This window comes from Tetrao urogallus (genome assembly GCF_951394365.1).
Source record: "Tetrao urogallus genome assembly, chromosome: 3".
In the NCBI taxonomy this organism is placed as follows: Eukaryota; Metazoa; Chordata; class Aves; order Galliformes; family Phasianidae; genus Tetrao; species Tetrao urogallus.
The window spans coordinates 4655648-4682291 of NC_136815.1; the positions used below are offsets into that span (position 1 = coordinate 4655648).

Here is a 26644-nt window from a genome sequence, read left to right on the forward strand (position 1 = left end):
CAGAGAAGTAGAATGAAGTGCTGTGATTAGCAGTGGTGAGTTAGTAGTCTTTCTTGGTGGCCAGCAGTCTGCAAGAGTGGTCTTGCCTCCTCTAGCACCAGCAGAATTGTCAAAAGTGATAGCTGGATGAGCCTGGCTTTCATCATTTACCAGTTGTGGACCAACACATTTATTGCAGCTTTGCTCTTTCTTCTCTTGAAGTGTAAGCTAGTATCTTCTATGTCCCTTACGCTGCTCTAGGAGTGCAGAGATGGTGTCTTTGGAGTATTTAGAGTAGAAGTTTACAGTTATCTAATCTGCACTAATATCTGTCAGGATATATTCAGGAATGTAGAGATTTGTTTTGTTATTATTTTATTAAAAGTGCATTTTTTGGTAACGGGGATTCTTAGCCAATAATCAAATAAGAGAAGCTGCAGATCATTAGGAAAACAATAAAGGATCAGACTAATGACTCTTAGGGCCTCATTTGCTCTCCAGTTAATTAAACAGACAACACAGATGCTGCTGCTGTTAATAATATCATTCAATTACTGTGCAGCTAAGTATTATGGTCCCTGGGAAACCATTACCCAGTGCTGATTGAGAAGGGGAACTGTGAAGGGCTACTTAGGGGACAATAAACCATGTCTCTGTTGAAAAGGGGTCTGAAAGCAGTGTTTACTGAAGACACTAGGTGCTCTAACACAAGGAAGGGCAAGGTTGTTTGAAGTGATGGAAGAACTGGAGAGCAAATCCAAAAAGCTGTGCTCCTCCCCAAGGCATGCAAGCGAAGGTCAGAAAAGCTGGGCAGGGGTCAGTGGTAGATGATTTTGTGAAGATGGATCTGGGGAGGAAGTCTCTTTGTTTGTGGAAAGATTAAAAGGGAATTGGAATTGGAAATGAGTGTGTCTCAATACCCCAGTGTATACTAAGCATCTCTCTTTGGGGGACAGGGGATTTCAAAAAAGCCTCATTGAGCAGTGCAGGTAATAGATTCCCTTGCCTAATATTTCCACTACTCTGGTTTGCGGGTGAGTGTAAAATCCAGAACTAACAGTGCAGGATTGCATTTCATCCCTTGGGACTACATCAGATTTGTCTTTCTTGTTCAAGAACTGCAGCAACAGGGACTATTGAGCTGGAGGAGCACAGCAGATAGCAGTCCCAGGAGGCTCCTGCTGCTTCTCTGCAGACTCATGGCCTGAACTCTCTTCAGTTGACAACTCAGAAGTGCAATGCGCAAATGTGTGAGAGTGGAGGGGATATGACAGCTTTTGAAAGGAAACATTCTTCCAGAGTCCTCATGCCTTCTTCATGGACTTTTTCAGGAGTTGGACTCTATGATCCCTATGGGTGCCTTTCTACTCGGGATGTTCTATGATTCTATGATTTTCCTCTATTCTATTCTATGATTTTATGTTCTGTGATTCTATTTTATGATTTTCCTCTACACCTGTCTGTTCAGTATCCCTCTTTTCCCCCACAATAGCTAAAGGATACTCCTTTTCTTTTTTTTTTTTCTTTCTCATTTTCTCTCATTCACTTGTGCAAAAGGAACTTTTATAGTATTTATCTGTATTGTGGTAGCAGCTGGAGACCCTGACAGGATGCAAGGGAGCTTGTATTCTGTGATACTCAAGCTGGGAGGTGGCAACAGTCTGGGGTTAATCATCTGTGTGCCCAGTACTTTCAGTTGTTCTTTGGTCCCCTGGAAGTGCCTTGGGTAATGAACATAATAGCTTAAGTACTATGAAGAAATGTGTTGGAAAATGCCTGCCAGTAACTCTGTGAAAGAGAACTATTCCTGAGTGGATGCACTGACATTTTGAGCACAAATGCAATGAGTTTGCTTCTCTATCAGGCTATGTCTTTGTGGATGCTGAGGGTAAGTGAGCAAATATGGCGGGTTTGGGGTGGCAGTACTCCATCCATGAGGAGGTATGATAGTGTGAGGAGCTGCATTACAACTGGTTTTGTTAGTTGCTGGAGAATCTGCCACTGGCAACGTAGAAAAAAACAGGTTGCACTTTGTCCACAAAAGGTGAAAAAGATGTTTTTGCATGAGTTTGTATATTTTAATAATGCTTCAATCCCAAACTAATAAAAAGGGAATACTATTCACTTCTATGGGATGCTCTGGAAAAGTAGTCAGTTTTCTTTAAATGAGAATTAAAAAAAAAGAAAAAAGTTTATTTTTTTATCCAGACTTGCAGGTATTTACTCATGTTTTGTTTTGTTTTGTTTTAATTTAATATAAAAGGAGACTATAATATACTATGCTGAAGTCATTTTCAAAGGCTTTAATCTCACGTACAGCTGTGCCTCCACTGACTTGGTGTCTGAGCACCTTAGATATAGACCACAAATATTGTTCTGTGCCCTGAGTCTTGCAGTTTGATTGGCATCTCTAAGATCTCCAGCTAAGTCCTGGGTATAGACTTGGGAATACCCTGAGATCTGAGATCTGGGCACGCACCACCATCTCACCAAGCCTGCAGCTGGAAGGGACCCATGAAGGACAGAGGCCAACCCAGATCTCATGGTGCTGTCACAGGGTAGACCTGTGGCTGTATGTAGGAAGAATCTCGTACTGGGACTATCCAGGTCCCATGTCTTCAGCATCTCCAGCTCTATGTGCCACCTCTTTCTTGCGAGCAGGAGAGCGTCTCATCAGCTAGACTATGCCAATGGCCAAGGAAACTCCAAGACTGAATCTATCAGAATACTGCACTGTGGCAAACACAGGCAGTGAAAAATTTAAAGAGGAGAACACCATGAAGTAGTAACAAAGGAAATTTGGACCCAATTCTGCACTTAAGTACCTTAAACTGGGAATAAATGCAATCAGTAGAATTAAATGCATGGAGGAAGAACAGCCCAGCTTCTTGTTATGGCTGCTGTTATGAAAAGAGATTTATCGTGAATGAAATCACTCTCTGGGATGCCTTGGAGTAAGCAAAAAATCTCTCATTTTCGTACAGTTTGTCTCTGCTGGCTCTGACCTGTTGAAGGACAGCTCTGGATCTCCTTTGAGATCCAGGGCAGGACTGGGACATGCTGCTGTGTCTGCCTGTTCACTCGGAATGCACTCAGAGATTAAAATGTTTATACCATATCATTTACAGACTAGGGGATGAAAGGTTGGAGAGAAACCCTGGATAAAGGGGTCTATGGGTTCTGGGCAAGACTTGTAACGAATGGTTGTGGTCCCTTGGTTTGCTCAGCCCAGAGCAGAGGAGCTGAGGGGAGGCCTGATGGCAGCTGCAGCTCCTCACAGGGAGCGGAGGGCAGCGCTGAGCTCTGCTCTGTGTGACAGCGACAGGGCTGAGGTAACGGCATGGAGCTGCGTCAGGGGAGGGGAAGCTGGGGATTAGGGAAAGGGTCTGCACCAGAGGGCAGTGGGCATGGAATGGGCTGCACAGGGCAGTGGTCAGACCCTAAGCTGGTGGAATTCAAGGAGTGTTTGGACAGTGGTTTGAATTTTGAGTTGGTCCTATGTGAAGCCTTGACAGTCCTTGTGGGTCCCTTCCAACTCAGGATGGTCTATGATTCTATGATTTTCCTTTCATTCAGCTCTTTGTTAGTCTTCAGGCTGTGTCTTGTAGCAGGGAGGTCTTGCCTCTTATACTGTCAGGGGTATCTGGAGACAACCTTCCTAGTGCTCGCTGTAGTTTTTGGTGGTATGAGCCACAGACTCCTCTTTGGCTGTGGGTGTGTTTGTGATTCACTAGCTGTCATCTCTCATCGCTGGTATCCCACTTCTATCCAAGAAATGAACATATTAGCTAAGAGGAGCCCTACCTGAAGGAGCTCCATGTGTTCCTGCAGGGATGGGACCTCTCTCCAGCTCAGCTTTAGCTTCAGAATCCACCAGAATCCAGCCCTGTGCCTGCAGCCTGCTGTGGTCCATGGATAGCTGCCCCTGCATCATCTTCTCCTTCCTCTGACGTTTGTTTGCTTATCCATTGTCATGCTGAAGTCTTGTCTTGCTCATAAGCTTCCATACAGAGGCATCTCTTTAACCACAAAACACATCCATTAGCACTTTCTGGGCCAGTTATCTTCCTTTCCACACAAAATGTTGGCATTTCTTATTTAATCCGTTAGCATTGCTCATTTTCATTAGGGATTCTGCATGTGGAGCATGCTAATTATCTCGCTGGAATGCAATAAGGAAATGCCTGCAGTTTCTTTTTTTTTTTTTTTTTAAAACGAGAATTCTGATATGAGGTTATTCAGTTTCTACATTTGAGGCACTGGGGAGCTGTTCAGGAGTTGTTACCTGTTCTCTACCCCAGTTACCAATCTCTGTTTTGTCTGGGTATCAAGTAATCTCCTTTTTGCCGAAAACCAGAGCTCTTTCCTTTTGCTCTAGGTGCCTTACTTCCTTACGCATCCCAAACCCCTTCTCTATTTCCTTCAGTGTTAGACAGTTCTCATTCCTTCATATAGCAATTTAGCAGATATGTATTTGTTGATTTGTCATTTTCCCATTCTATTTAAATGCTTCTGTCAATTATTCTCTTGCAACAAGTACTGCAATCTTGCGATACATGGCAAGATTTATTGCAATAAGTAATTATTGTAATCTAGTCCTAGTATTCTTTGTGCACTTGTCATGGAGAAATTTCATGTCCTCTTTTCATCATCCTTGCTCTGTTTGTACCAATTGACTCACTCCCTAATCCCTTTATATTTTCATTAAGGATTGGGTACCTGCTCTTACTTATCCTTCCCTGTAATTTAAATAGAACTGGTCAATACTTGATCAAGCACTTTTCCATAGTGTCCTCACTGTTCATCTCAACCAAGTCTAAAATAGAATTGCATCTTGCAAACTGATACTATTTCAGGGGGGAAAAATCTGTTTCCTTTTCTTTCAGGCAAGACAGAGCCTAAGCATTGCTATCTACAATAATTCTCCACTTGCAGTCTAGAAAATTGCCAAATGACACATTTCCCAGCATTATGTATCTTTCTAATAATTTCCCGGAGATTTCTTATCTTGTACAGATCCAACAGCATAGATCCGCGACAGCTTCTCAGAAAATAAGTTGTATTCAGATGTATCCTATTATGACCATGAGATTTTAAAAAATCCTTACAAGTGATCGTGTTATTCAACTGCAGCTCTACCGCAGTAGCTTTTATTTCTCCTCCGATGATGTCCCCCAGTGCTGTGCTCTTTTCAGAATGTTGATCATGTCATGTTGCTGTTAACAGAGAAATGACTTACTTCAAATCCAGCACCAGCAGTTCTAGTCCTTCCAAACAGTGTGTATCCATCATTTTCCACAAACTTTTCCTTGTCTTTTCCTTCTCACTTTCTCTACCTCTGTTTCTTCATGTGTTCTATTTACACCTCTTCTCTCTGTCCATTTCAACATTTTTTCCCTATCTTTTCCCATTTCACTCTGCTCTTTTTCTTTCTCTCTTTCCTCTCTCACTGTGAAATAATTCCCATGTCCTTATAAATCCATTTGCACTTGTCTCTGTGCTTTAAGTTTGCCTCCAAAAGACTTGCAGGGAAACAAAAGTAAAGGCATTTAATATGTTCTTAGTCCATAAATTGTGGAGCACACTCAAATACAGTGAATCTGTCTTTGCTAATGTCCTGGCATGTCAATGAGAGTTAAACAATTGAGGTCTCTGCCATTTGGGGCTTGCATGCATGCTGGATTACTCCAAGCCCCTGCACTTGTTACTTCTGTCAGCCCTGTTTGACTGTTTTGCTCATGTTCCTTAATCTTGCTGATTTTTACACCAAATTGCCATTGCTACAAGTGGAGGAGGGAGTGGATGTGTCCAGTCTGAGAAATGGAGGAAAATGTGTAGAAGAGGAGAAATTATGATGAGGAAATGAGAAGAGGGTGGAAGGTATTGTGAGTGGGGAGGGGAAAACAGGTATGGCCAGAGATAGGGTGAGAATGCTCATTTGGGCATCTGTCAGCTGCTGCCATATTTCTGAGTGCTGTACTACATTTCTGGGTGTCAGGGAAGGGAAGAAAAGAGGGCACAAAATGAAGAGGATAGTGAATATGAAGGGGAAGGTCCTGGAAAGGGACTGAGAGCTGTAAAATGTAGAGTAGAAGGGAGAGGGGAAGTGGAGCACTCTGAACTCTGCACACTTCTTTACAGCAAGAAGGTGCCATTCCCTTCTTTGGTCCCATTCAGTTTGTGGGGGATGCCAGTACTGTCCAGGCAAGCCCTTAGTGCTTTCTCTCTGCATTGGAAATGCCAGTAACAGCAAAACAACAGGATCAGAGCCGGTGACCTGCTATAGCTAAAAACTGAAACAAAAAGAAAAAAATTATATGCATAAAGAAAAGAAAATGAAGCAATGATGGGTTGGGCAATTAAGCTAAAAGCATTTGAGAGTGTAATCCAGCTCTCTCTATCAATAATTCAGGAGTCCGAGATCAGTCTAATTGATTGAACACCTTCCACAGTAGTCAGCCACTAATAAGACAAATGAAATGTCTTTTTTATTGTCAAATCTCCATTTCACATTCAAGCAGGCAAAGTCCTGCAGGGCTTTTCATTTGAGGAGGTTGGGTATTTTTTTCTCTTGATGGAGATAAATAGAGGGCCAGCATCTGTTTTTAAGCAGCCATAAATTAAACTGATCTGCCCCTGAGTTTTGATCCTTTGGCTGTGGGTGGGTGGAGAGCTGTGCAGAACAGGAATCTCATGTAAAACTTGTGTAGGTCATCACAGCTTGAACCAAGTTCCCAAAGGACATGCTATCACTCTGTAATTATTTGAATGCCAGGATGTTTGGCCTTGACAAACTTCAGGAGATCTTACTCTAAAAACAGCATCTTGTCTGCCCTTTCCTCTAAAGGACAACTTCAGTAGGATCCTTGGTTTCCTAGTAGTGGTACTAATGCTTGTCTTTTTGCATTGGAATAGATATGGGGACCAGGCAGATGTTAAAGTTTTCCAATTCACAATGAACAAAACATGTTGCAGGTTGTATAAAAACTGTTGGGTTGAATTGTTTTACGGTTTGAAACCTTATTTCAAAATCATGTCAAACGCAGTGATCTGGGGGACCTGTGTGATGAGAAAATAGGGCATGCTTTGCAAATGTGCATATTTTTTTCCATTGAATCGTATGCAGGGTAGAGGGATGAAATCACTCCAGCAGGATGGAGCTTGTGGATGCCAGCTCCAGAGCACTATCCACTGAGAATCAAAAGCTGATTTGGAGAAGAGGTGAAGCTTGGGTTGTGATCCATATATATACAGATTCATGTTCTAATGATGAAAATCTAAGTGAGCAAGGCTTCATTAAACCCAGATTCCTACCAGCTACGCTACCATTCTGCTATGTGCGTAGAGGTTTGGGAATTGGATTTTTAGCTGATGTAAATCAAAGTAGCTCCTCTGGGGCAGTCTGCTGACTTATCTGAGCTGGGGGTCCAGCCCTGAGGTGAGAGAACGGCTCTTATTATGATGCGTGTGTGTGTGTTTAATTAGGAAAGACCGCAAGCTGTGTGCATTGCTCTAGTGTCCCCATGGAGCTAACCTTTTTGCTGGAGTGGTAGATGTTGCCTTCTAAGCAAACCCAAAGTCTGGGGATCTGAAAGTGACATTCCTCTGCATTTCATTTGCTATTGCTACATGAGTTCCCCACAGTTTGTTAGGGAGGCAAGAAAGGAGGAATATGCCTAAGAGCGGCTTCATTTTGCCTGTATTACCTCTGAAACGCTATATAATGTGTTCAAACACTTGAACTAACTGAGACGTGGTTGTTTTACTTCCTAATCTAATAATTTCATGATATCTGTCTCCTCTTAGCTTTGCTCTAGCTTGACTGTGCAAATGGTATTTAATTGGGTTCTTATGAAAACTAAAGGCCAGAAGCTTTGCCAAGGATAGCTAATTTTATAATGGATCATGCCAGAATTAATCCTGTCTGCAAAGATAAGGCCGATGGTTTATAATTGGCAATTATGGTCATAGAACAATTGTTGTATAGATTGGTTATAGGCTGTGAAGTTCTCTTAACTATTGTGAATTGCCTAAGGAGGCAGGTGTAGTCAAGAAAAGAAGATAAAGAAGATGAGAATGAGAGAGGAACATGGGCAACAGAGGGGAAGAGTACAAAAACAAATGAAAACCAGTAGAAGAAAAGCAAAGAGAATGACGTGAGACAGATTCATGTGGAGCAGGAGAAGAAGAGGAATGGATATCATCAACAAGAAGGGAGAGGTTCTGGAGAAGCAGGAGAAAGAAAATAGTGGAAGAAAAAGGGCAGCAAATATGGGAGTATCTGAGATGCTGTGCAGTCATAGATGATTTTGTTTTAATTTGAATAAAGACAGCTTAATTGTCTTCAGGCTGCTTTCCACCTAGTTGCCTAGTAAGAGAATCAACTGTTAGCGATCAGATATGCTGATGCTTACTGGAGTCTTCCCCTGGAGACACGTTTTTTTCAGGCTGAGAGCTGGCCCTCAGCAAAGACAAATAAAACATTGCTAAATTTGAAATTCTGCCTCTGCAACACAGTCAGGAAGTCAGGAGGTCTTCAGTACTCAGGAACAACTTCAGCCTCAGTGGCATCAGCTCATCAACCTGCTTCGGGTTTTGCAAAGCAAATTAGACCCAGCAACAAGTGAGGTAGCAAGTCTGAAAATGCATCTGATATAACAACAACCAACCAAGCAAATAAAGAATAGCTATTGATTATGTGTATTGATTTCAGGAAATGTGCAGATGGAGAATGAACTCTGACTTCACAAAACTGTTCTCAGATCCTTACTAGGGTCTGGTCTGTATTCTTCATGATCAGATCCTCTTGCTGTCTTGTATCCCCATTTGAAAAGTGTGGATGGTTGCTTCCAATATGGGAGAATTTTGAAGAGTCAGGGATCATCTTGTGTTATTCTGGTTGTTGACAGTCACTACCACTCTGGTTCTCAGGTATAAGAGTTGTTCAAATGTTGGCTATGTCTGCTCAGAAAAATCACGTGGAGTATTTTGTCAGTTCAATTTATTGGGATACATTATGTGGAGGAGTTCAGGGATTAAATGAAAGAAGGAACTCAGAGAGTTATGGTACTAGAATAATGCAGTAACATACTGTTTGCAACCCAGCAAAAGAGAAGTGGTGAAGGGTGGGGTATGAAGAAGTTTATGGAAGTGGCTTTGCATTTCTTCCCACTCATTTTGACTGTTCCTCTTGGCTGGGAGTAGAAAACTGAAGTGATGGATTGCTCTGATTATGCTTAGTCAGGTGCATTAAATGGTGTCTCAGTCTGCTGCCTCCTGCAATCTTGCTGCTCAATGTGCTTATCGGGGCTGACATGGAAAAGGTAGATGTCTGTAAACAATAAAGAAATAAAAGGGGAGGTGAAAGATCTTAGACTGGTCTCAGCAAAGGAATTTCCCGAGAATTGGAAATGTGTGGAAGAGGTTTAACTGAGCCACTTTTAGAATAACTAATTGGGACATGCCTGTCAGCTTCAAGACCATCCTTCTTTTCATAGGGTGTTCACTGGAGAGACTGACTTGCAATTAATGCAGTGTTTCTTCTTAGCATCCATTTAATGCTAGCATATTAGCTCAAATACTTGCCTTTAGTTAAACCATAGTCTTGTGTGCATTTGAGTTACGGTGATATGAGCTCATGGTCTCCAAGAATTACTCAATTTTCATCAGTGTGAGACAAATTAAGTTCTCATGGATTTTTAGTATTGAGATCCAAAGGCTGATAGGCTCAAGATTCAGCACTTTATTTCAAATTAAATGCAAGTTCTATCTCCAAGATATGTCTAAAATGGTATGAAATATTATTCTAAAATTGTATGGAATACTATTCAAAGTCTGCACAAATGGAGCATTGTATTTCTGTTCTTCTGTATCTAAATTTGGGTTGTTGATGTACAAAAAATTGTATTGAAGCTGAAAAGACACAAACTGCTATGAAAATGAAACTGTCTAATGCAAAGATTAGCAGGGACTGGTTTATTCATCCTAGAGGGAAAAAAAGGCTGTTGGGGTATATCTGCTATTAGTCTGTGAATAGAGAAGACACACTGGGGGCTTTGTTTTTTATGTGAACAATCCATGAACAAATTTGGTTTTAGAATAGAGAAATTTTTAGCTGTAACAGCAATGAATTTAGGGGCAGCCTTACAGCTTGGTTTGTGGAGTCAAACGTCTTTGCTGAGTTGGAGCTCCACCTGTTGAGGAAGGAGGTTTTCATTGTATATGAAGACAAGTTCTGGATTTACTATCTCTCAGTGTCCAGTTTCTAGTACGCTTGACTGCTCTTAGACATTTTCAGCTGGCTGGGACAAAATGCCATGGGAAGAGGCTCTGGTTTCATCTTGATGCAGAAAAGTATTGGCAGTGTACACTCCTGGCATGTGCTAGCTTAGTTGAGACAAATGGTGCTATTAGTAAAAAAAAAAAAAGAGCATGGTGAGGTGACTTCTTATGAAAGTGCCAGCCTAGAGAGTTAGACAGGTATAACTGCAGCAGTGTTACTGCGATTCCAGAAAATCTTCTTGTAGACAAACCCAAAAATATTGCAAAACTTTGACCTTCACGTTTTAGCTCAGCTATTCTGTCTTCAAAGTGCAAAGATAAATTTAACTCTGAGGTAGTACTGGCTCAGTGGAGAACTGAATAGGACAGTCGAGTTGGGAAATATATTTTCATAAACTTTTTTTTATGATATGAAAAAGTGCTTTGTCAAGAATAATTTAATTTCTTTTCTCACAGAAGTATTGTGGTTGAATTGTTTCAATTTTTCAAAGTCCACTGTGAGAATACACTTAAAATTTGTAAAGGAAAATTTAGACATCTCTTTTTACGTGTATTCCCAAATATAAATCTGTTTCGGGAATAAGAACAAAAAATCTGAAATCTTACATTGGTGAGAGTGAGCTTAATCCAAAGATTTGAACAAAATGTTTTTCTTTTTTTCATTAAAAAAACCCCAAACGTGTATCTCTTGGATGAAATCTGTCTATAAATTCAATTGAATCACTGCTCGATCTGTATGTGATGTGATGTAATGGGGGAATTTATTATCAACTTCACTTGCTTTGGCTGTCAGTTCACTGAAGTCAAGTTTCAGCTAATAAAGCTGCTAGAAAATTAGTGTCTGTGGGGAAAATAGCCTTGGCCAAAAATGCAGCCAGCCAGATTGAGGATACGTGTTTGAGAGCTCCTTGTTCAGAGAAGGGTACAACAAATGCTGTAACTGATATGAAATCTGTAATGGCAGAGACCTAGAAGCAGGGAAGCTTGTGTCCATTTTACTAATTCCTTACAGTGGTCACGAACAAAGGGTCAGAGCAAAGAAGGAGGAGAAATTGGTGCTTCCACCAAGCTAAACTGCCAGGACGCACACTATAGTGCTTTTGCATCTGTATAACTATGTCCAGATCAGAGTTCATATAATATTATCTGTGTTACTAAAAGTAGTTCTCTTAAATGATTTATTGACATGGTTATCTAGTGGGGACCAAAGCTGAGCACAGTGGGAATCTTTAGTTGCCCCTTTACATGGCGGAAGCCCTGCTTTCTCTAGCAGCAGACAGACTGCTCAAAATATTATGTGCCTATTAGTATTTTTGTGAAGATTTTTTCTCTGGTATGGGAACAATCTGCAATAAACATGTCACAGGATAAAAACAGATAAGCAAGCAAATTCATGGCACGTTGTCTGTGCTCTTCCGAATCTCTTCATTGCGCAGAGGGAGTCGTGGAGGCAAAATGCAGTTGCTTGAGTGAAATCACAGCTGAACAGCTTCACTGAAAGCCACTTGCATCTTTCAGCAGCTCTGACAGCTATGGATATCATTAATTTGCAAATAGAGCTGCGTGGACTGCTACGGATAATGACATCACAGGTACTGGGAAGGTGATTACTACAGCAGGAATGATTTGTGCCTGATGTTTTGAGCCACTCTGCTATGTGCTGGCCTTTGGTAACATTTATTTAGTGGGGTTTTATGCTGAGATCCCGCTTCCAAAGCCCTGGGAATGTCAATTTGAGAGAGGTCTCAGGCAAGCCTGAAAGACTTAATGCCATGAAGGCTTAGAGTTGGTGTGCTTTTAGTTTGAAAAGAACTAACCCTCTAAACAAAGTGAAATCAGAAATTTCCTATATCCTGTTTTCTGTCATCAGAACAAAATGAAGGAAGAAGAAACATAGTCATTTTGGTCTCTTGTTAAGGCATAAGCCTCTGTGAGGCTTCCTTAGGTATTTCTTCCTAATCCCCTGGAGTGCTGGTTGCATCATCTTGCCAGCCCTGCAAGTGGAGAGTGCTTTCTCTGTCTCCCCTTCTGGAGAGTTCCAGATCATTGCCAAAAAACTGGGAGCAACCAAAACAACTGAGGAAAAAAGTTAGAATTGCTGAAGAAAGCCATTTATAGCAGAGATTGAGGAAAAATGATACTTACAGCAATAATGTGCAGTTTGGAATGTGAAGAGATCATTATGTCATAGTGATGACCAGTCTTTCAAGCCCAAAGAGGGTATTTAGAAATTCGGGGAACTGATAATCATGCTACCTTGTCCATTTGCGTATGAGCACTGCACATAACTCTAGCATAAAGCTCCTGAAAGTTTGTGGAGAACAGAACGGATCTCAAAAGTTATAGAGTAAAAATAACCACATAAGCAGTTGCTTCTAAAGCAACATTCAAAACCTGAATCTAATCTGTTTTCTTCCCTGCTGCAGGACCAAAACAACTGTTCATAGCTAATATTGACTAAGGGATGAAGCTGTTACTGTTTCCAAGAAGCATAAAGGAGTGAAGAATGATGTGAAGAAATGGGGTGTGTTGGAACGAGGGCAATAGAAGAACACTGATAAAAGACAGTGTAGAAATATACAGGCTGTGTATAAAAAAAGTCATAATAGCTGGATTTCTTAGATGAGGGAATAATTTCCTAAGGGAGAGAGCAGAAACCCTGTTATTTCAATCATTTAAACAAAACTGGACAAAGCCCTGGAGAACATATTGTAGGGAACAATCATATGCTGGCCCCTGGGAATGCATAACATGACCTGGTAAGTCTTTTCCTAGTTGTTGCTACAATTCTCTTCAGATTGAGATCTTGTTCTGGGCATGATTTGTCTTGGGACTATATGTGATGTGAGCCTCAGGTCAATCCTCAAGACTGTTTCAGAGAACAAAATGGAGATGTGGAGAATAGGCATACAGGAGCAATCAGAAACAGAGAGCACAAGTTGAGCAGGAAAACGTTGACTCAGAAATGCTTCAGGGCTTTGTGCACTCACGTATCTCAGTGCCAAAGAGATACAGAACACATTGGTCCAGATACAAAAGTTTTATGCCCAACTGGTGACACACAAGCTCCAGAGAACCTGATCATTTGGTACTTACCACAAAGCTCCTGACATATAAAACTAGAGTCACTGTCAACCATCCTGTCATTGGAGTTGGAGGTTTGTTTGGCTTGTCATCATGAGAATCCAGCTTGCTGGCTGATATGTCTTTCTAGGCCTCTGTGATGCACACTTGTTCTCCTCCTGGTCTGTCTAGCTGCAGATTGTGTACTGCTGTTGATTTCTTCAGAAAAGTGGCCAGGCTCAGCCGCAGTCCAAAGAACTGTTGAGCCGGAAATCCAGAACAGAGTGTCTGTTGGTTTCAGAAAGTGCTGGAGAAAGGTATACCAGAAACATGGCCCAAATCACTGCCAAATCAGTGCCAATGTACTCGTGGAGCTGGAGAAGAACATCATTTCTCTTCCTAGTCTCTTTTTCGAGGCAGAAGAAATTGCGGTAGAGATAATGTTGTCATGTCTGGACAAAATGAACTGGCAAGTGTTGGCATCCCCTATTTCCTGTGTGGTTCACCAGGTGGCAGTTACCTTACATGCTCTGACTTCTTATCCAAAAGAATTGACAGTGATTGCAGTTATTTTTTGTGTAGCAGTTAAAGTAGACACTTTTCAAGTTCAACAAGAAGAGGCTTCAGATAGTGAGATCTTCTGCATCTGCAGCACATTGATAAGCAGGAAGATTGATTGTGATTAATTGAAAATATCCAATTTCCTTCATTTACTGGTCTTTTTTAGTGAATCCATTTATAACATAAATTTTAAACACACTCAAAGAAGGAAAAGTTTCACATGCAAAAGAAAAATAAGCATACAAAGCCCAAACAAGCACAGAACTCTATTTTTATTTTTTTTAAGCAACATTTTTCAAGTTTTAGTTTTTCCTGAGCACCGAAACTAGCAAAGCCTGGTTTCATGTGAACTCTACTATAATTCCCCAGTTTTCCTGAACTCTTATCTACATCCTCATCTTTAGGGGCATCACATCACAAGGAATCTTATACAATGATGGAGATATCCTGTTCCTCCAGTTTTCTCCAATGCCCCTGCTTCTCATCACATCGTGTAGGACCTCCAGCTCCTGATTCTTTCATGTACATGAACAGAAAAGGAGTTTATCACATTGCAGCTGAGTCTGTGCTATGTGTATGTTGGGTTTTTGGCCCATTTAGTGTATTCACAGATCAGCCAGATGGCATGCCCAACAGAACAGATTACTATCAAGTTCACATTTTCTTTTAAGTGGTAGAAATGGATAAGTAGCTTCAAAACTACTGGGAAGAAAAATAGAAAAGAAAAGAAAAGAAAAAAAAAACCCAGAATGATTTAGAAAAACAAAAGTTTCTTGTGTCTTGGTTTAAACTTGTTAGACTGTCCATTCTGGGAGCCTGAGAGGGGGCAAAAGTGGCCAAATCTGTGCTTCCTATTTTGAAGGAGATCTGAAAAGGGTGGAACTGTGTTCTGTTGTGGGTTGAGGTTAAGGAAGAATATCTTTCCCAGAGTCAACAAAGAAGGACTCTCAGCTGTGGGGAGGGTGGCAAGGCTGGGTCATACAGCTCTGATAGGCACACAAGTGAATGATCAGCACTTCCAACTACTCTACCCCAATGAATTGAACAGATTTTTATCCCCACTGTCCCAGGTAGGCATCCGGCAGGGCATAGGAGAGACTATTCTGTGTACAAGTTGATGGTGGACTCCAGGCAGGGAAAGAGGAGGAATATCCAGTCTAAGCAGTCTGAGGACTTCAGAAACACTGTTCTCCAGCATGTCCCATGGAAGTAACCTTACTGAGAGCCTTACTGGGATTGGGACACATTATTTGCTTTGATCTTCTAAGAATCCAAGATAAATCAGCAGAGTACCTTCTTACAGGTAATAATACTGTACTATGCATCCAAAAGGAGTGTAACAGTACATGACTACATTTCACTCAAATAAATTAACTATCTTTGAACCATTATAATTTAAGGTAGTCTAAGAAATATATTGTCTTCCAAGCTGTGCCACAGAAGCACTACCAAGAAGTTTGGCCATTGCATGGTTTTGGTTCTTGCTCTATCATGGCTACAAGACTTCAGGATTGTGTTCTTGGGCAGTATGGTTTACATATTAGTTTTCCTATGGTTGTGACTTCTAATGATACGTAGTCAGTTAGTACCTGTAAATTCTACCAGCAATTTAGGCAATGAAAAATATTTACCATGCTGATTTTTACTGCAAGAAGGTGTGGAAGAAAAACTGTGGAAAACAATTGCTGTCAGTAATGATTCAGAGCAGGAGGCTCAAGTTCTATAAGAATTCTGTAAGGTGGGAGATGATGTGTGGTGACTGCAGACCACACAAATGGAGGCAGTGAGGATGGGTGGCGTGGAAGCTGCCTTTGGATGACTTGGTAATTATTGGTCTTATCAGTCTTTTTCTATGAGCCCTTCAGCTCTCCTGGTGGGCTATCATTTGCTGAGCTTGGTGACCAGCAGAAGTTATTGTTCTGGGGCAGTTTTTGAGGCTGAGACCTCTGTCTGTCCTGACTGATGGGTCAGAACATGGTCAGGGTTGGCCACTCACCCATTATAAGAATGGCTTCAGCTTTCCCCGATGTGCCAGTCATTAGATCACACAGCAAAACTATTTCTTCTCATTTCCTTGCTGGGCACTGTCTATGCTTATTTATTAAAAGCTGCCTTGGAATCTGGTTTTTATGAATGCTCTCATTGTTTGATTCCAACATCAGAAAGAAAAGACTTCAGTGCTCATGGGGAGAAGAAAACAAGAGAAGCCAACTGTGTCCTTGGGCATCCAGAATAGATCTTCTGTAGGGCTTGATGCAATGTAAAGCAGTGCATGTAATTTCCAGCATGGCATGGCCTTACCTGTACAGTTAGGATGTGGTAGCAGTCAGAAGAGAGGTGAAAGGGATTTCAGATCTTACGTTGCACATTGGGTTAGCACATCCTGTCTCCTATTACACAATGTCCATTTCTTTTCAGCACACGGTGGTATCTTCCCAAACTGCTCCCTATGCCTGTAGAGAGCTGTGTACAATGCTTTGACCTGACAGCTGTTTTTTTGGGGCAGGATGGAAGGGGAAACCCCAACAAAATTAGGAGAGATTATGGAGGTGATATTCTGCAGTGATATTGACTGAAAAGGGAATGAAAGAGAAAGGGGATCCTGCAGATGCTTAAGGGGTAATGTAGCAGGATTAGAGATAGCCCAGACCTAGAAAGAAAGAAGGAGAGTTGCTTACGTGCTAGGAAGTTGGCATTTTTAACACAGCAACTTTTATCCACATACAGCAGAACCAGTGATTTGTTCTTGATTTACTTGCAAGAGAATGCTTTTGTCCTATTAAATGAGTTACTGGTGAGTATCAGTTATCAGATGATTTATCTCCCCAATCCATCCTGTACTGTGGAGACAGTTTTGTTTCTTTTCCACATTGAAAGCACAAGCAGCAAATCCAGCAAGAGCCAGACTGTTTTCGGTGGCAGTTTCCCTGGCACAGCTGAGCCTCCAAAGTGAGCGTATGACATCAGGAAGATGTTTTAATCTGAATTACGTTTGCCCATTGGAGCAACGTTGCCACTATCTTCTTTTTGCTATCTCATGTCCAGAGTTGCTGTCAGCACGAGTAAGGAAGGTTTGACTTATGGGGATGGAGTAGTTCATTTCTTTCTGGAGGCTGTTGTCAAAGGCGACCATGCCCAAATGTCTGTCACAGGAGCGAATGATGTGTAGATAAATGAATGGAGAAATCTACTCCTGAGTGAAAAAAACATCCCTCATGAATAACACAGTGACACAGTGTTGCTTCAAGATTCATTACATCTAAAACCTGTTGTACACTGAATGTGAAGTTGAGACTTGGCCACGCTGCAGCTACACACTCTCCTGAACATGAACTGTAAGTAGCTTATCACTGCCACATTTCATTTTTAGTCTTTAACGATGACTGATATTTTGGTCTGGTACCAGTGCTCATCTAGAGACACATCTGGACAATACTGATTGGCCCAAGTTAAAAACGTGGTGGAATGATGGGATCTATGCTGATATAACAGTGTGGATCGCCACAGGTTGGTGCTGGAATCAACACATTGTCCCAGTTTAGTTTGCTAGCACTGGAATCACCATGCAGTCTTAGAGGTAGTTACAACATACTAAAAGTATTCAGGAGTTTTCCCAATAATTCTTTATTTTCGTTGTATATTCATTTGTTCTTTGTAGTCTGCATCACTGCAAAAGCACTGTTTATTCAGATGATTGCTCTAGAAGTAAAGTATTATTCAGGAGCAGTTATGTTGGAAGACATGACAGATCTTCTGGGCCTGTCTGTACCCTGCAGCTGAGCATGGTGCAAAGATCACTGATGTAGATCTAAGCAATCTGCTCTATCCACGTGAGACTGTCAGTGCCAGAAATATTTGCTTAGGGCCCGAGTGTAAGATACCAAGGCATGACACTTGTCTTGAGAATGTAAATAAATTCATGAGTGGCACAAAGAAGGTTAAGAATGACTGTCACTGGTCTCTTCCATAGTGGTAGTGGGGATTCAAGTAACAGTGGGAGAGAATTTTAGAATGAAAAAGTAATGGTAATTTTTTGTTGATGTACAGACCTTCTTGCTGCAGTTGCTGAAAGTTTATACAGGGTGAAGGAGGAATACCCAAACCCATGGGTGAGAAATTCATTATTCATTACTAAAATCAGTGAAACCATATCTGGGTTTGGAAGTCCATGAGCACCTGAAGAAAACTGGGTACTTGAATACTTGGAGGCATAATGTTGCATATAGTCACTCTGTTCTTATAGTCTTCCCTGTCCATCTTCTTTTGGTCACTGTTGGATTCAGGGTGGGTGAATGAGCACTGAGTTCTTCTGCATACTGTATTGCACAGTGTCCCTTAGGAAGTGAAAGGAAGCAGTTGGGGTTATCCACCTCACAAGTGAATTGTAATGAAGTGTTTCATTCTGTGTCTCATTTGAAAGCTACCATGGAAAATATAGTTGAAGGAGGCTGAGTAGATTTTCCATTGGCTTTCATAGCTATGCTCTTGAAAGCAAGAAAACAGTTTTTATATTGGTGCACTTGGTCTTTAAGAGGTACGGTCAAAGAGTACAGAAGGGCTGGAAAAAATTAATGGCAGAAAAGCCATCAACAGAGTACTAATCTGATGTCAGCCTCCGTGCTCTGACTCTTTGTCTGTCCTGCCTACACCTTCCTGTAGTTCTGCTTGATGCTTGTAGCACAGCTCTTCCGTAACTGGGAGAAGATAGTTTTTGTGATGGATTGGTGCTCCATCCTCCAGAACTGGAATGACACTTTGAGACTATATTTCTTCATGCTTAACTGTTCTTCTTCATGCCAAATCAAATGAGTTCTGTCTTGAAAGCCAAACCATCTGAGAGGGATTATAAAAGAGAGACTACTAATGGCTGCTGTTGATCATTCAAATGATATCTCATTGAATAGTAGATGAATCTCCCTGCTGAGGTCATATTTCTGTATTGTGGGACCTCAGCAAACTTGATAGTGTACTCGAGGAGTATAGCTAGTATTAGCCGAGCAGTGACCCAGTGACTTTTCTATATATTTTTCACTGCTATCCCAGTTTCTTGGCTTATTATGTGATGCATTTGCTATATCTCATATTCAAGGACTTCTGTTTGGTCTTCCTCCTTAGTCACAGAAGAATAAGAAATACCAGTGTTGTGTTTCACCTTTATATTTCTCTTGAAGCCTTGCATTCTTGCATTTGTTGTAGTTCACATGTCTTTACACTTTGGCAAAGGGCAGTAGCATTTTTGTGGAGGAAGTTATGCTGAACTTAAAGGCTGAAATCTGCTACCAAAGCAGTTTCTTCTGCTTCTGTCTTTCCCTGACACAAGTAAGCTGCAATGCACTGTAGGGAGATATTTGATGTTTTTGTGCCCCTCTTGCTCTTGCAGTTACTGACCTTCTCAATTTTCCTAGGGGCACTCTCTGATGTTAAGACAATGGTGTTTTGTTTTAGATTTGAGATATACTGAATTTCAGAGAGCATGCACTGACGGAGCTTGCTTTTCAAATATTATTGTGTGTATTGGACTGATTCTTAAATAGAGAGCTTAGTCTTTCTTTCGCGTGTTTGGATTTCTCTCTTTCTAGATTGCTGAAGGCAGTGACTAAGGTGACTATTCCATAAAGCAGCATTACACTAGAGAAATGCATTTTTCTCTGATCCCCTGTATATGAAAGTATTTGCAAAATCTAATGCCAGCTTCATGACTGAAGTCCTTCCTTTTCTCCAACGTCGTAGTCAAAATATGGTAAAAGGCATGTATCTGATATTGTAGTATTGAGTATGGAATGGGATGAAATAGAAATACAGATTTCTGGATTTTTGTCTACTTATGTGAACTGGACAGAAATTACAGCCTGCCTGTGTCTGTGCTTTGCTATCTGTGGAACAAGGATATAGTATATTCCTTTCTTAAGAGTACTAAATTTGAGTTAATTGCAAAGTCTGTGATAAATCTTAGAAGTTCAACAATGACGTAGTGTGAAAGTATATAATATTAATATTTTATAATATCTCTAATCTGTCTCTGTGGATATCTCTAGTAAGAGGGATATAGTATATCAATATATAGGATATCCTATATATTAGAATAGAATATATAGGAATATATATATATTATATTATTATTCTATATATTAGAATAGAATATATAGGAATATAGGATATCAAAAGAAGTCTTTTTTCACCCCAGCCGTTTTCTTTAGAACGCAAACTGAAAGCTGTTTCCACCAACTGCCATCTCTGTAACCATCTGGAAAATAACATTTTCTGAAGCTTTCCTTCTCTTTATCAGCTGTAACTAAAACTATAAAATGAGAAGATGTCCCTGCTTTAATTAACACCCCTGTAGTTCAGAAGCTTAGTAATGAGAGGCAATTATAGCCTTTATTGAGGGACAGTCAGGTGGAACAAATTCAGCATCCATATATTGAAGACACTTCCCCTTGCAGGTAATTTGGAAACTGCTTTTTACAAAGAGCAGGCTACCTATCCCATTATAACTGGTGAAACAATTTTTTTGTCACCTGAAAAGTTTGCTGTTTTTAATCTATATATTTGGTTTGCAAATTATTTCTTACCTCCCATGCAATTCCCAATAACTAGCAACTGAGCTAAGGAAGTAAGTGTAACTTTTTGGAGGATGTTCTTGCTGGTTCTTTCATTTTATCTCCTTTGTTCTGTTGTTGCTTTTCATTTTGAAGTTTGTCGGCTGTATACCAAGTATTTCTTTAACCATCCCTGTATGGATATCATGGTAACTGAGGGGTTTCAAGTTATGCTAGATGCCTCTGTGTGGATTTAAATCTTCAGTATCTACAACGCAGGCACCTACGTTGTGATAGTCACTGAAGGTGGAGCTGTGCTTTTGATGAAGATGCCGATGTTGGGGTGTTTCCATGTGGTTGTGAGCCTGTGCAGTAGATACCTAGAATCTTCTGAAGTCATTAGGTATCTACTCAGTCTAATGGGGACCTAGAGAATACAGTCAATGGAACAGTCAGTAGTGTCTCTACAGCGTAATGTACAGTAGACAGGTGTTGGAATGGCAGTTAAGTAACTCATCGCTGCCTATTTTCATTAAATCTTTGTTGACTGTAAAAGTACCCTGGACTCTTAGCACACATGTAGATACCTAGATTTATATATTTTAATCTTCAGCTGAAGTCTGTTGTGTGATTTCAGTTATAATCACTGTAGAGAAATAGGTGTATCCTGAGAATAAGTTAGTGACTTGTTTTAGGCATCTAGAGGTAGATGAGAAGTACTGCACTTGAGAGGTATGGATTTCTATTCATTGTCTTTAAGGGAAATCTATATAGTGGTACCCACATGGTCATTGCATACCACGTCTGCATGATTCCCAGCCATCCTATTTTGGAAGCTTCGGTACTATCACTTGCAATCTTATGAAATGTAAAGCAGTGTAATGTGAAAAAATTGACATCATTTTGAAACAGAATCCTACGCTTGTTGGATTTAGAATGAGGGTCTAGCTGTGATTTTACTTTCTGGAAAATATGCTGTGAACATTCTCTGTCCTGGATTAGTTTAGCATTGTGGCAAAATAATATTTCCCAGATTGTTTGAAAAAGCTGTAAAACTCTTAAGAGATGCTGGAAAGTTCTTTATTCTTCAGTAACTGAAGGTGGAGCAGATATTAAACCCCTAAAATCCTATGGCATTCCAGTTTTCAGAAGTGAATGGCTTTTAGAATGGTGCCTGTGAGAAAGGTTTATTCTGTATGGAAGACAGTTTTAAAAAGACTTCCATTGATCTGTGTCTGCTGGCAACAGTGCTGTTGACTCACCCTTGCCAGCAGACACAGAATTCAGATGCTATTGGTGTACTCTGGTTTTGGGGCAGGGCAACACCAACTCCTTTCAGAAATATTGTCGAGGTCACCTATTTTCAGTATTTCCTGTACTGTGTGTGATGCAGGATGGACATGAAATTTCTTTAGCAAATAAATGCAGTATTTAGAAGACTGCAGAAGTAAGGTGGATTGCTGATTCTTTCATCTTTCCCAGTCCTGCGTGTACAATTCTATTTTAATGTGTATTGTTTGCTGTGGCTAGGGGATACATGTGAAGAAAATGTGAAAATCCTGTGACGGTGATGCCCTCATAGCCGCTGTTGCTTTGGACCTGCCTGCAGCATTGGAGTCACTGTGATTTGTGCAGCCTGTCTGAACAGGGAGCTGTTAGTGATCAACTAATTGCTGACTGTCCTGTGTTTTCATTCCCCCTCCCAGGTTACGGGCATGCTGCCCCAGGAACAGACGCAGGAAAGGCCTTTTGCATGTTCTATGCGGTCCTGGGGATCCCACTGACACTCGTCATGTTCCAGAGCTTGGGCGAGCGCATGAACACCTTCGTCAAGTACCTCTTGAAACGCATCAAAAAGTGCTGTGGGATGAGGAGCACCGAGGTCTCCATGGAAAACATGGTCACTGTGGGTTTCTTCTCCTGCATGGGAACACTCTGCATTGGAGCAGCAGCCTTTTCCCAGTACGAGGAATGGAGCTTTTTCCATGCTTACTATTACTGCTTTATAACATTGACTACGATAGGTTTTGGAGACTATGTGGCCCTGCAGACCAAAGGGGCCCTTCAAAAGAAGCCTCTCTACGTGGCTTTTAGCTTTATGTACATTCTAGTGGGGTTGACAGTCATTGGGGCATTTCTAAATCTGGTTGTTCTCAGGTTCTTAACCATGAACAGTGAGGACGAGAGGCGGGATGCTGAGGAACGGGCGTCCCTGGCAGGGAACCGCAACAGCATGATTATCCACATCCAAGAGGACTCCCAGCATGGTCGGCCACGGTACAAGGCCGAAGTAACAGACCTTCAGTCAGTTTGTTCCTGCATGTGTTACAGGTCCCATGAGTACACCAGCCGGGTGGTGTCCCACCAAAATTCGTTCAGCTCGAAGCTGAACCCCCAGTACTTTCACTCCATCTCTTACAAGATAGAGGAGATCTCGCCAAGCACATTAAAAAACAGCCTTTTCCCATCTCCTGTCAGCTCCATCTCACCTGGGTTGCACAGCTTTACAGATAACCACAGGCTGATGAGAAGGCGAAAGTCCATTTAAAATGATTTGTCTTTTGCTTTCCTTGTTTTCTCCAGTCCTTCTCTGTTGTTTTGTTTTTTTCCGTTCCTTGAGTGAGACGGAGTGAGGCCAAAGGGAGTAGAGAAAGCCAGTCCTCCTCTGAGACTCAGCTCTTGAGCATGAAGCATGGATTATTACTGTTCCAGCAAAGTATGCCTTACATTACCCCCTCGGTGGATGTCAGAGGATTCAAGGTGACGTGAAGTGGGTACCAAATCCAAAGTTGCACACACAGCTGGGAGCCTTCATGTGCCACTGGCACTCCTGACCTAATAAACTATTTTCCTCATGGGCAGGTTGCAGCGTGCGTGTGTGCTTGTGTGTGTGTTGGGTGTGTGTGGGTGTGTGAGCGTGCAATTCCACAACTAGTGCCATGCGACAAAAATTAAAGCATCAGGTATTATTTTTTTTCCCTTGAGGCAATTGTGTTCCAGCCTGCTTTTATCTTTTCGATTGCTTCCAAACAGAATGGGGAGGTGGGGAGGGGAGCCAATTTTTTTTTTTATTTGCCAAGACAAGCATGCGCCATAAGCAGTCAATATACCAGGTGTATCATGGTAAATTTTTTAATGCTAGATTTTAGACTGTATTATCATTACAAAAAGGCAGGAAATGATGGATCATTTTAACTTGCCAGTTCAAAATTTAAAAAGTAAAATAGAGCATGCACTTTGTAAAACTGGTATGCATAATAAAAACACAAGAAAAAACTAGCAATGGAATTAATAATCAAAAGCAAGTAATCCTATTGATTTAACCATATTTACTTTCATCATTTGAAACTGTTCCAACAATTTGCAGATGGAATTATTTAAGGTAAATTGGAAAACCTGTTGGAACTAAGGAGTGTGTTTTGTTGTTTTTATTTTATTTATAAAAATTATTATTAATAATATTATTTTTATTTTATTATTATTATTTTATTGTGCAGCAATTACCTGCATGAATAGGAATTCTATTTTTTGGAATGCTTGGATTAGGATGGGTATAAATAGGTGGATGTATATTTTTTCTTATATAATAGTGACAGAGCATTCCTTGTTTTAAATAAAAAATAAAGATGATTGTCTCTAAATGCTTTTGATTTGTAAATAATGGAAAGCCTTTGTTGGTCTCAGGAAGAATTCAAGGGACAGTATCTTGTGTTTGGCTCACTGGGAACTTGTGAGATTAGATGTGATATTGCTTCTTTCCTATGTGGAAAGGCAAAATGCATTTAGCACTCATGGGCAAAATCAGCTTTACTCCAGTATTTAGAGGTTACCACTGGGAGTAATTGCATTGGCAAGCTGTAGTAGACAATGTTGAGACCATGTGATAGAGTTGTTCCTTGGAGATCGTCCATTGCTTGGTTACTCATCTGGACCAAACAGATTTTACAAAACCAAATTAGAGGCCTAATCCAGCTCCCTTTTAAGACAATAGGAATTTACAGTGATTACATAAGATTTAGTGCTTTGGGAGATTTATCTTTGATTTGACGGGGGCAGGACTGGGAATTTTATAAACCTGCAACGTTGTCTTTGATTTAATCCTATCTTTTAAATCACCTTCTGTGTTAATTTGTCATACAAAGCACATCTTTTTTTGGCACTATGCACCTCCTGCTGATTCTACTATTTTGTGCTTTCAGTGTAAAAGCAATAATCCTCTATATTTAACCGTTTTTTTTTTTTTTGGTAGATAGTGTGTTTTCACAAAAAAACCCAGCTCTAAGCTCTGTGTGCTAATGGACATTGATATCCTTTCAAAAGGGCATCTATAAAGAGCATTAAAAGGGAGAAATAAGGAACACCCTTCTTTTTCTGTTCTCCTTGACCTTAATTTATTAACAATATCAAACACATTTGTGTTCTCCTAATTTTGATATTTGTGTTTCAACAGGTAAATGAAAAGCAAGGATCCATACCTTTAAGTTCAACGTGTAACTTCCTTCGGGATTTTAAAATGCTGTGGCATGAAAATCTCCATTTAGATTACTTAGAATTCGTAATGAGGATGGATGAGAATGAACTTTTCCAGCCTAGCATATGGGAATAAATTTTGTCAGTGTAGTAGGAGAGCATGCTGGATGCATTAATGATGTGCTGCTTGCACCATGTCCTGAGGCAAGTGCTGATGGCAAAAGTGTTGAAGCAAGAGTACCTCAAAAAGCAGCTTCAGGATGTATTAAAGCACTCCAGTCAAAACCACCTAGAAGCTAGTTTCTGAAGAGTGGCCCATAGGGTTCACAGTGCTGTCAAATTCTCTTTGATAGCTTTGCTGACAGTATCCCAGAACTGCAAATAATTGTAGCTTTCTTTTCCTGCTAAGGAGAATAGAAAGAGTATATACATGTCCACATCATGTAGAAGTGCTGATGTATACGTGACACTTGGGAAAAGCAGGAAGTCTTTGGGATGTTACGGATTTCAGGAGGGTGAAATGCCGTCTGCCTATTAAAGAAAAACATTTGTAACAGGACTTGTAACCAAAACTTTGAACAGTTTGGTCAAAAAGCAGTTACGTTTTTGAAAGCATCGCTTCGCCTTTCATTTCTTCCTTTTAGAAAAAGAAAATTCTGTTTCTGCTGCGTACAAAAATAATTCTAAATGTCCTGTAAATCATGTTGAACTCCAGAATTTCAAAGCTATATTCCAGCTGAGTTATTACTCATTCTCTTCTCTGAAACCATAAACGAAGTTAAATGAAGGGTATATTTTAGTACAGGTGGTATTTAACCAGGGGAGCAGCTTATCTAGTGGGTCATGGGCTGTCTGCCAGTTGGAGTCTTTGTGTTAAAGCACAGTGGCCTTCTAAATGCTCTTGTGTAGCGTAGTCATAGTTTCTGGATGTGGATAACAAAATGTATGTGTGCTGATATGAAGGGGCCATATCCACAGTGATGCTTTTCAGACGGTGAGTTTGTGGGAGGGCATTTGGGAAAAGTGTCTGCATTCCTTAGGATTTAGAACTATTTTCATATGGTTCTACTTTCTGTCTGAAGAACTCACGATTCTGTCCATTCTGTATTTCTGGTGCGCATGAGATTTTGAAGTGGCAGGACATTTTCTTTGCAAGCCTCCTTGCATTCAGATACTCACATGAACTCCTACAGAACTTTTCTTTGTGAGCAGCCACAGATACAAGAATGCTTGTGTGAAGCCTCGGTAAACCAGGCAAAATATGCTGAAAATGCTTCTCTCTCTCTTTTTTTTGGTGGTACTTGACTGATGTGTGAATAATGACTTGGGCTGTCTGGAGCTAGAACAGGCAGCATCATAAAAAAGTTGCTTTTGTCAGGGGTTAATACCAGCTTTCCAGCAGAACATGCAAAATCAGTCAGTGAAAGGTGATTTTTGCCTGTTCCATTTCTGACTACTTACTGACCTATGTGAATATCAGCTTTCTTCCACAGTGCTGCTTTTCACAGCATATTTTCTCTGGTACGCTATTGGTTTTATTCCACTTAAGGTATTATTTCTTTCAGGAGAGCCTTTCTTGCTGTCTAGTCACTCTTCAGAAGCAGGTCTAGTCATGAGAAGACATTCTAATATCCAAAGTACCTAACCTATGTTTCCATAGCACACAGACTTTTGATATCACTTTGTGATGCACTGTCATTCCCCAGAGTCTCATTTCCCCTATTATTAAACATTAGAAATAATAATAATAA

At 40.7% G+C, this 26644-nt stretch overlaps 1 protein-coding gene across 1 annotated transcript in view; it reads left to right on the forward strand.

Annotated features, from left to right (window-relative positions):
- The window catches only part of KCNK9 (potassium two pore domain channel subfamily K member 9), a gene marked incomplete at both ends in the record, with an annotated part of 79299 nt that extends 56328 nt beyond the window's left edge, over positions 1-22971 (forward strand). The window contains one exon of the mRNA XM_079533104.1: positions 22130-22971. Coding sequence (XP_079389230.1) covers positions 22130-22971 — 842 coding nt within the window. The remainder of the gene's footprint in view (positions 1-22129) is intronic.
- Positions 22972-26644: the final 3673 nt, after the last annotated feature.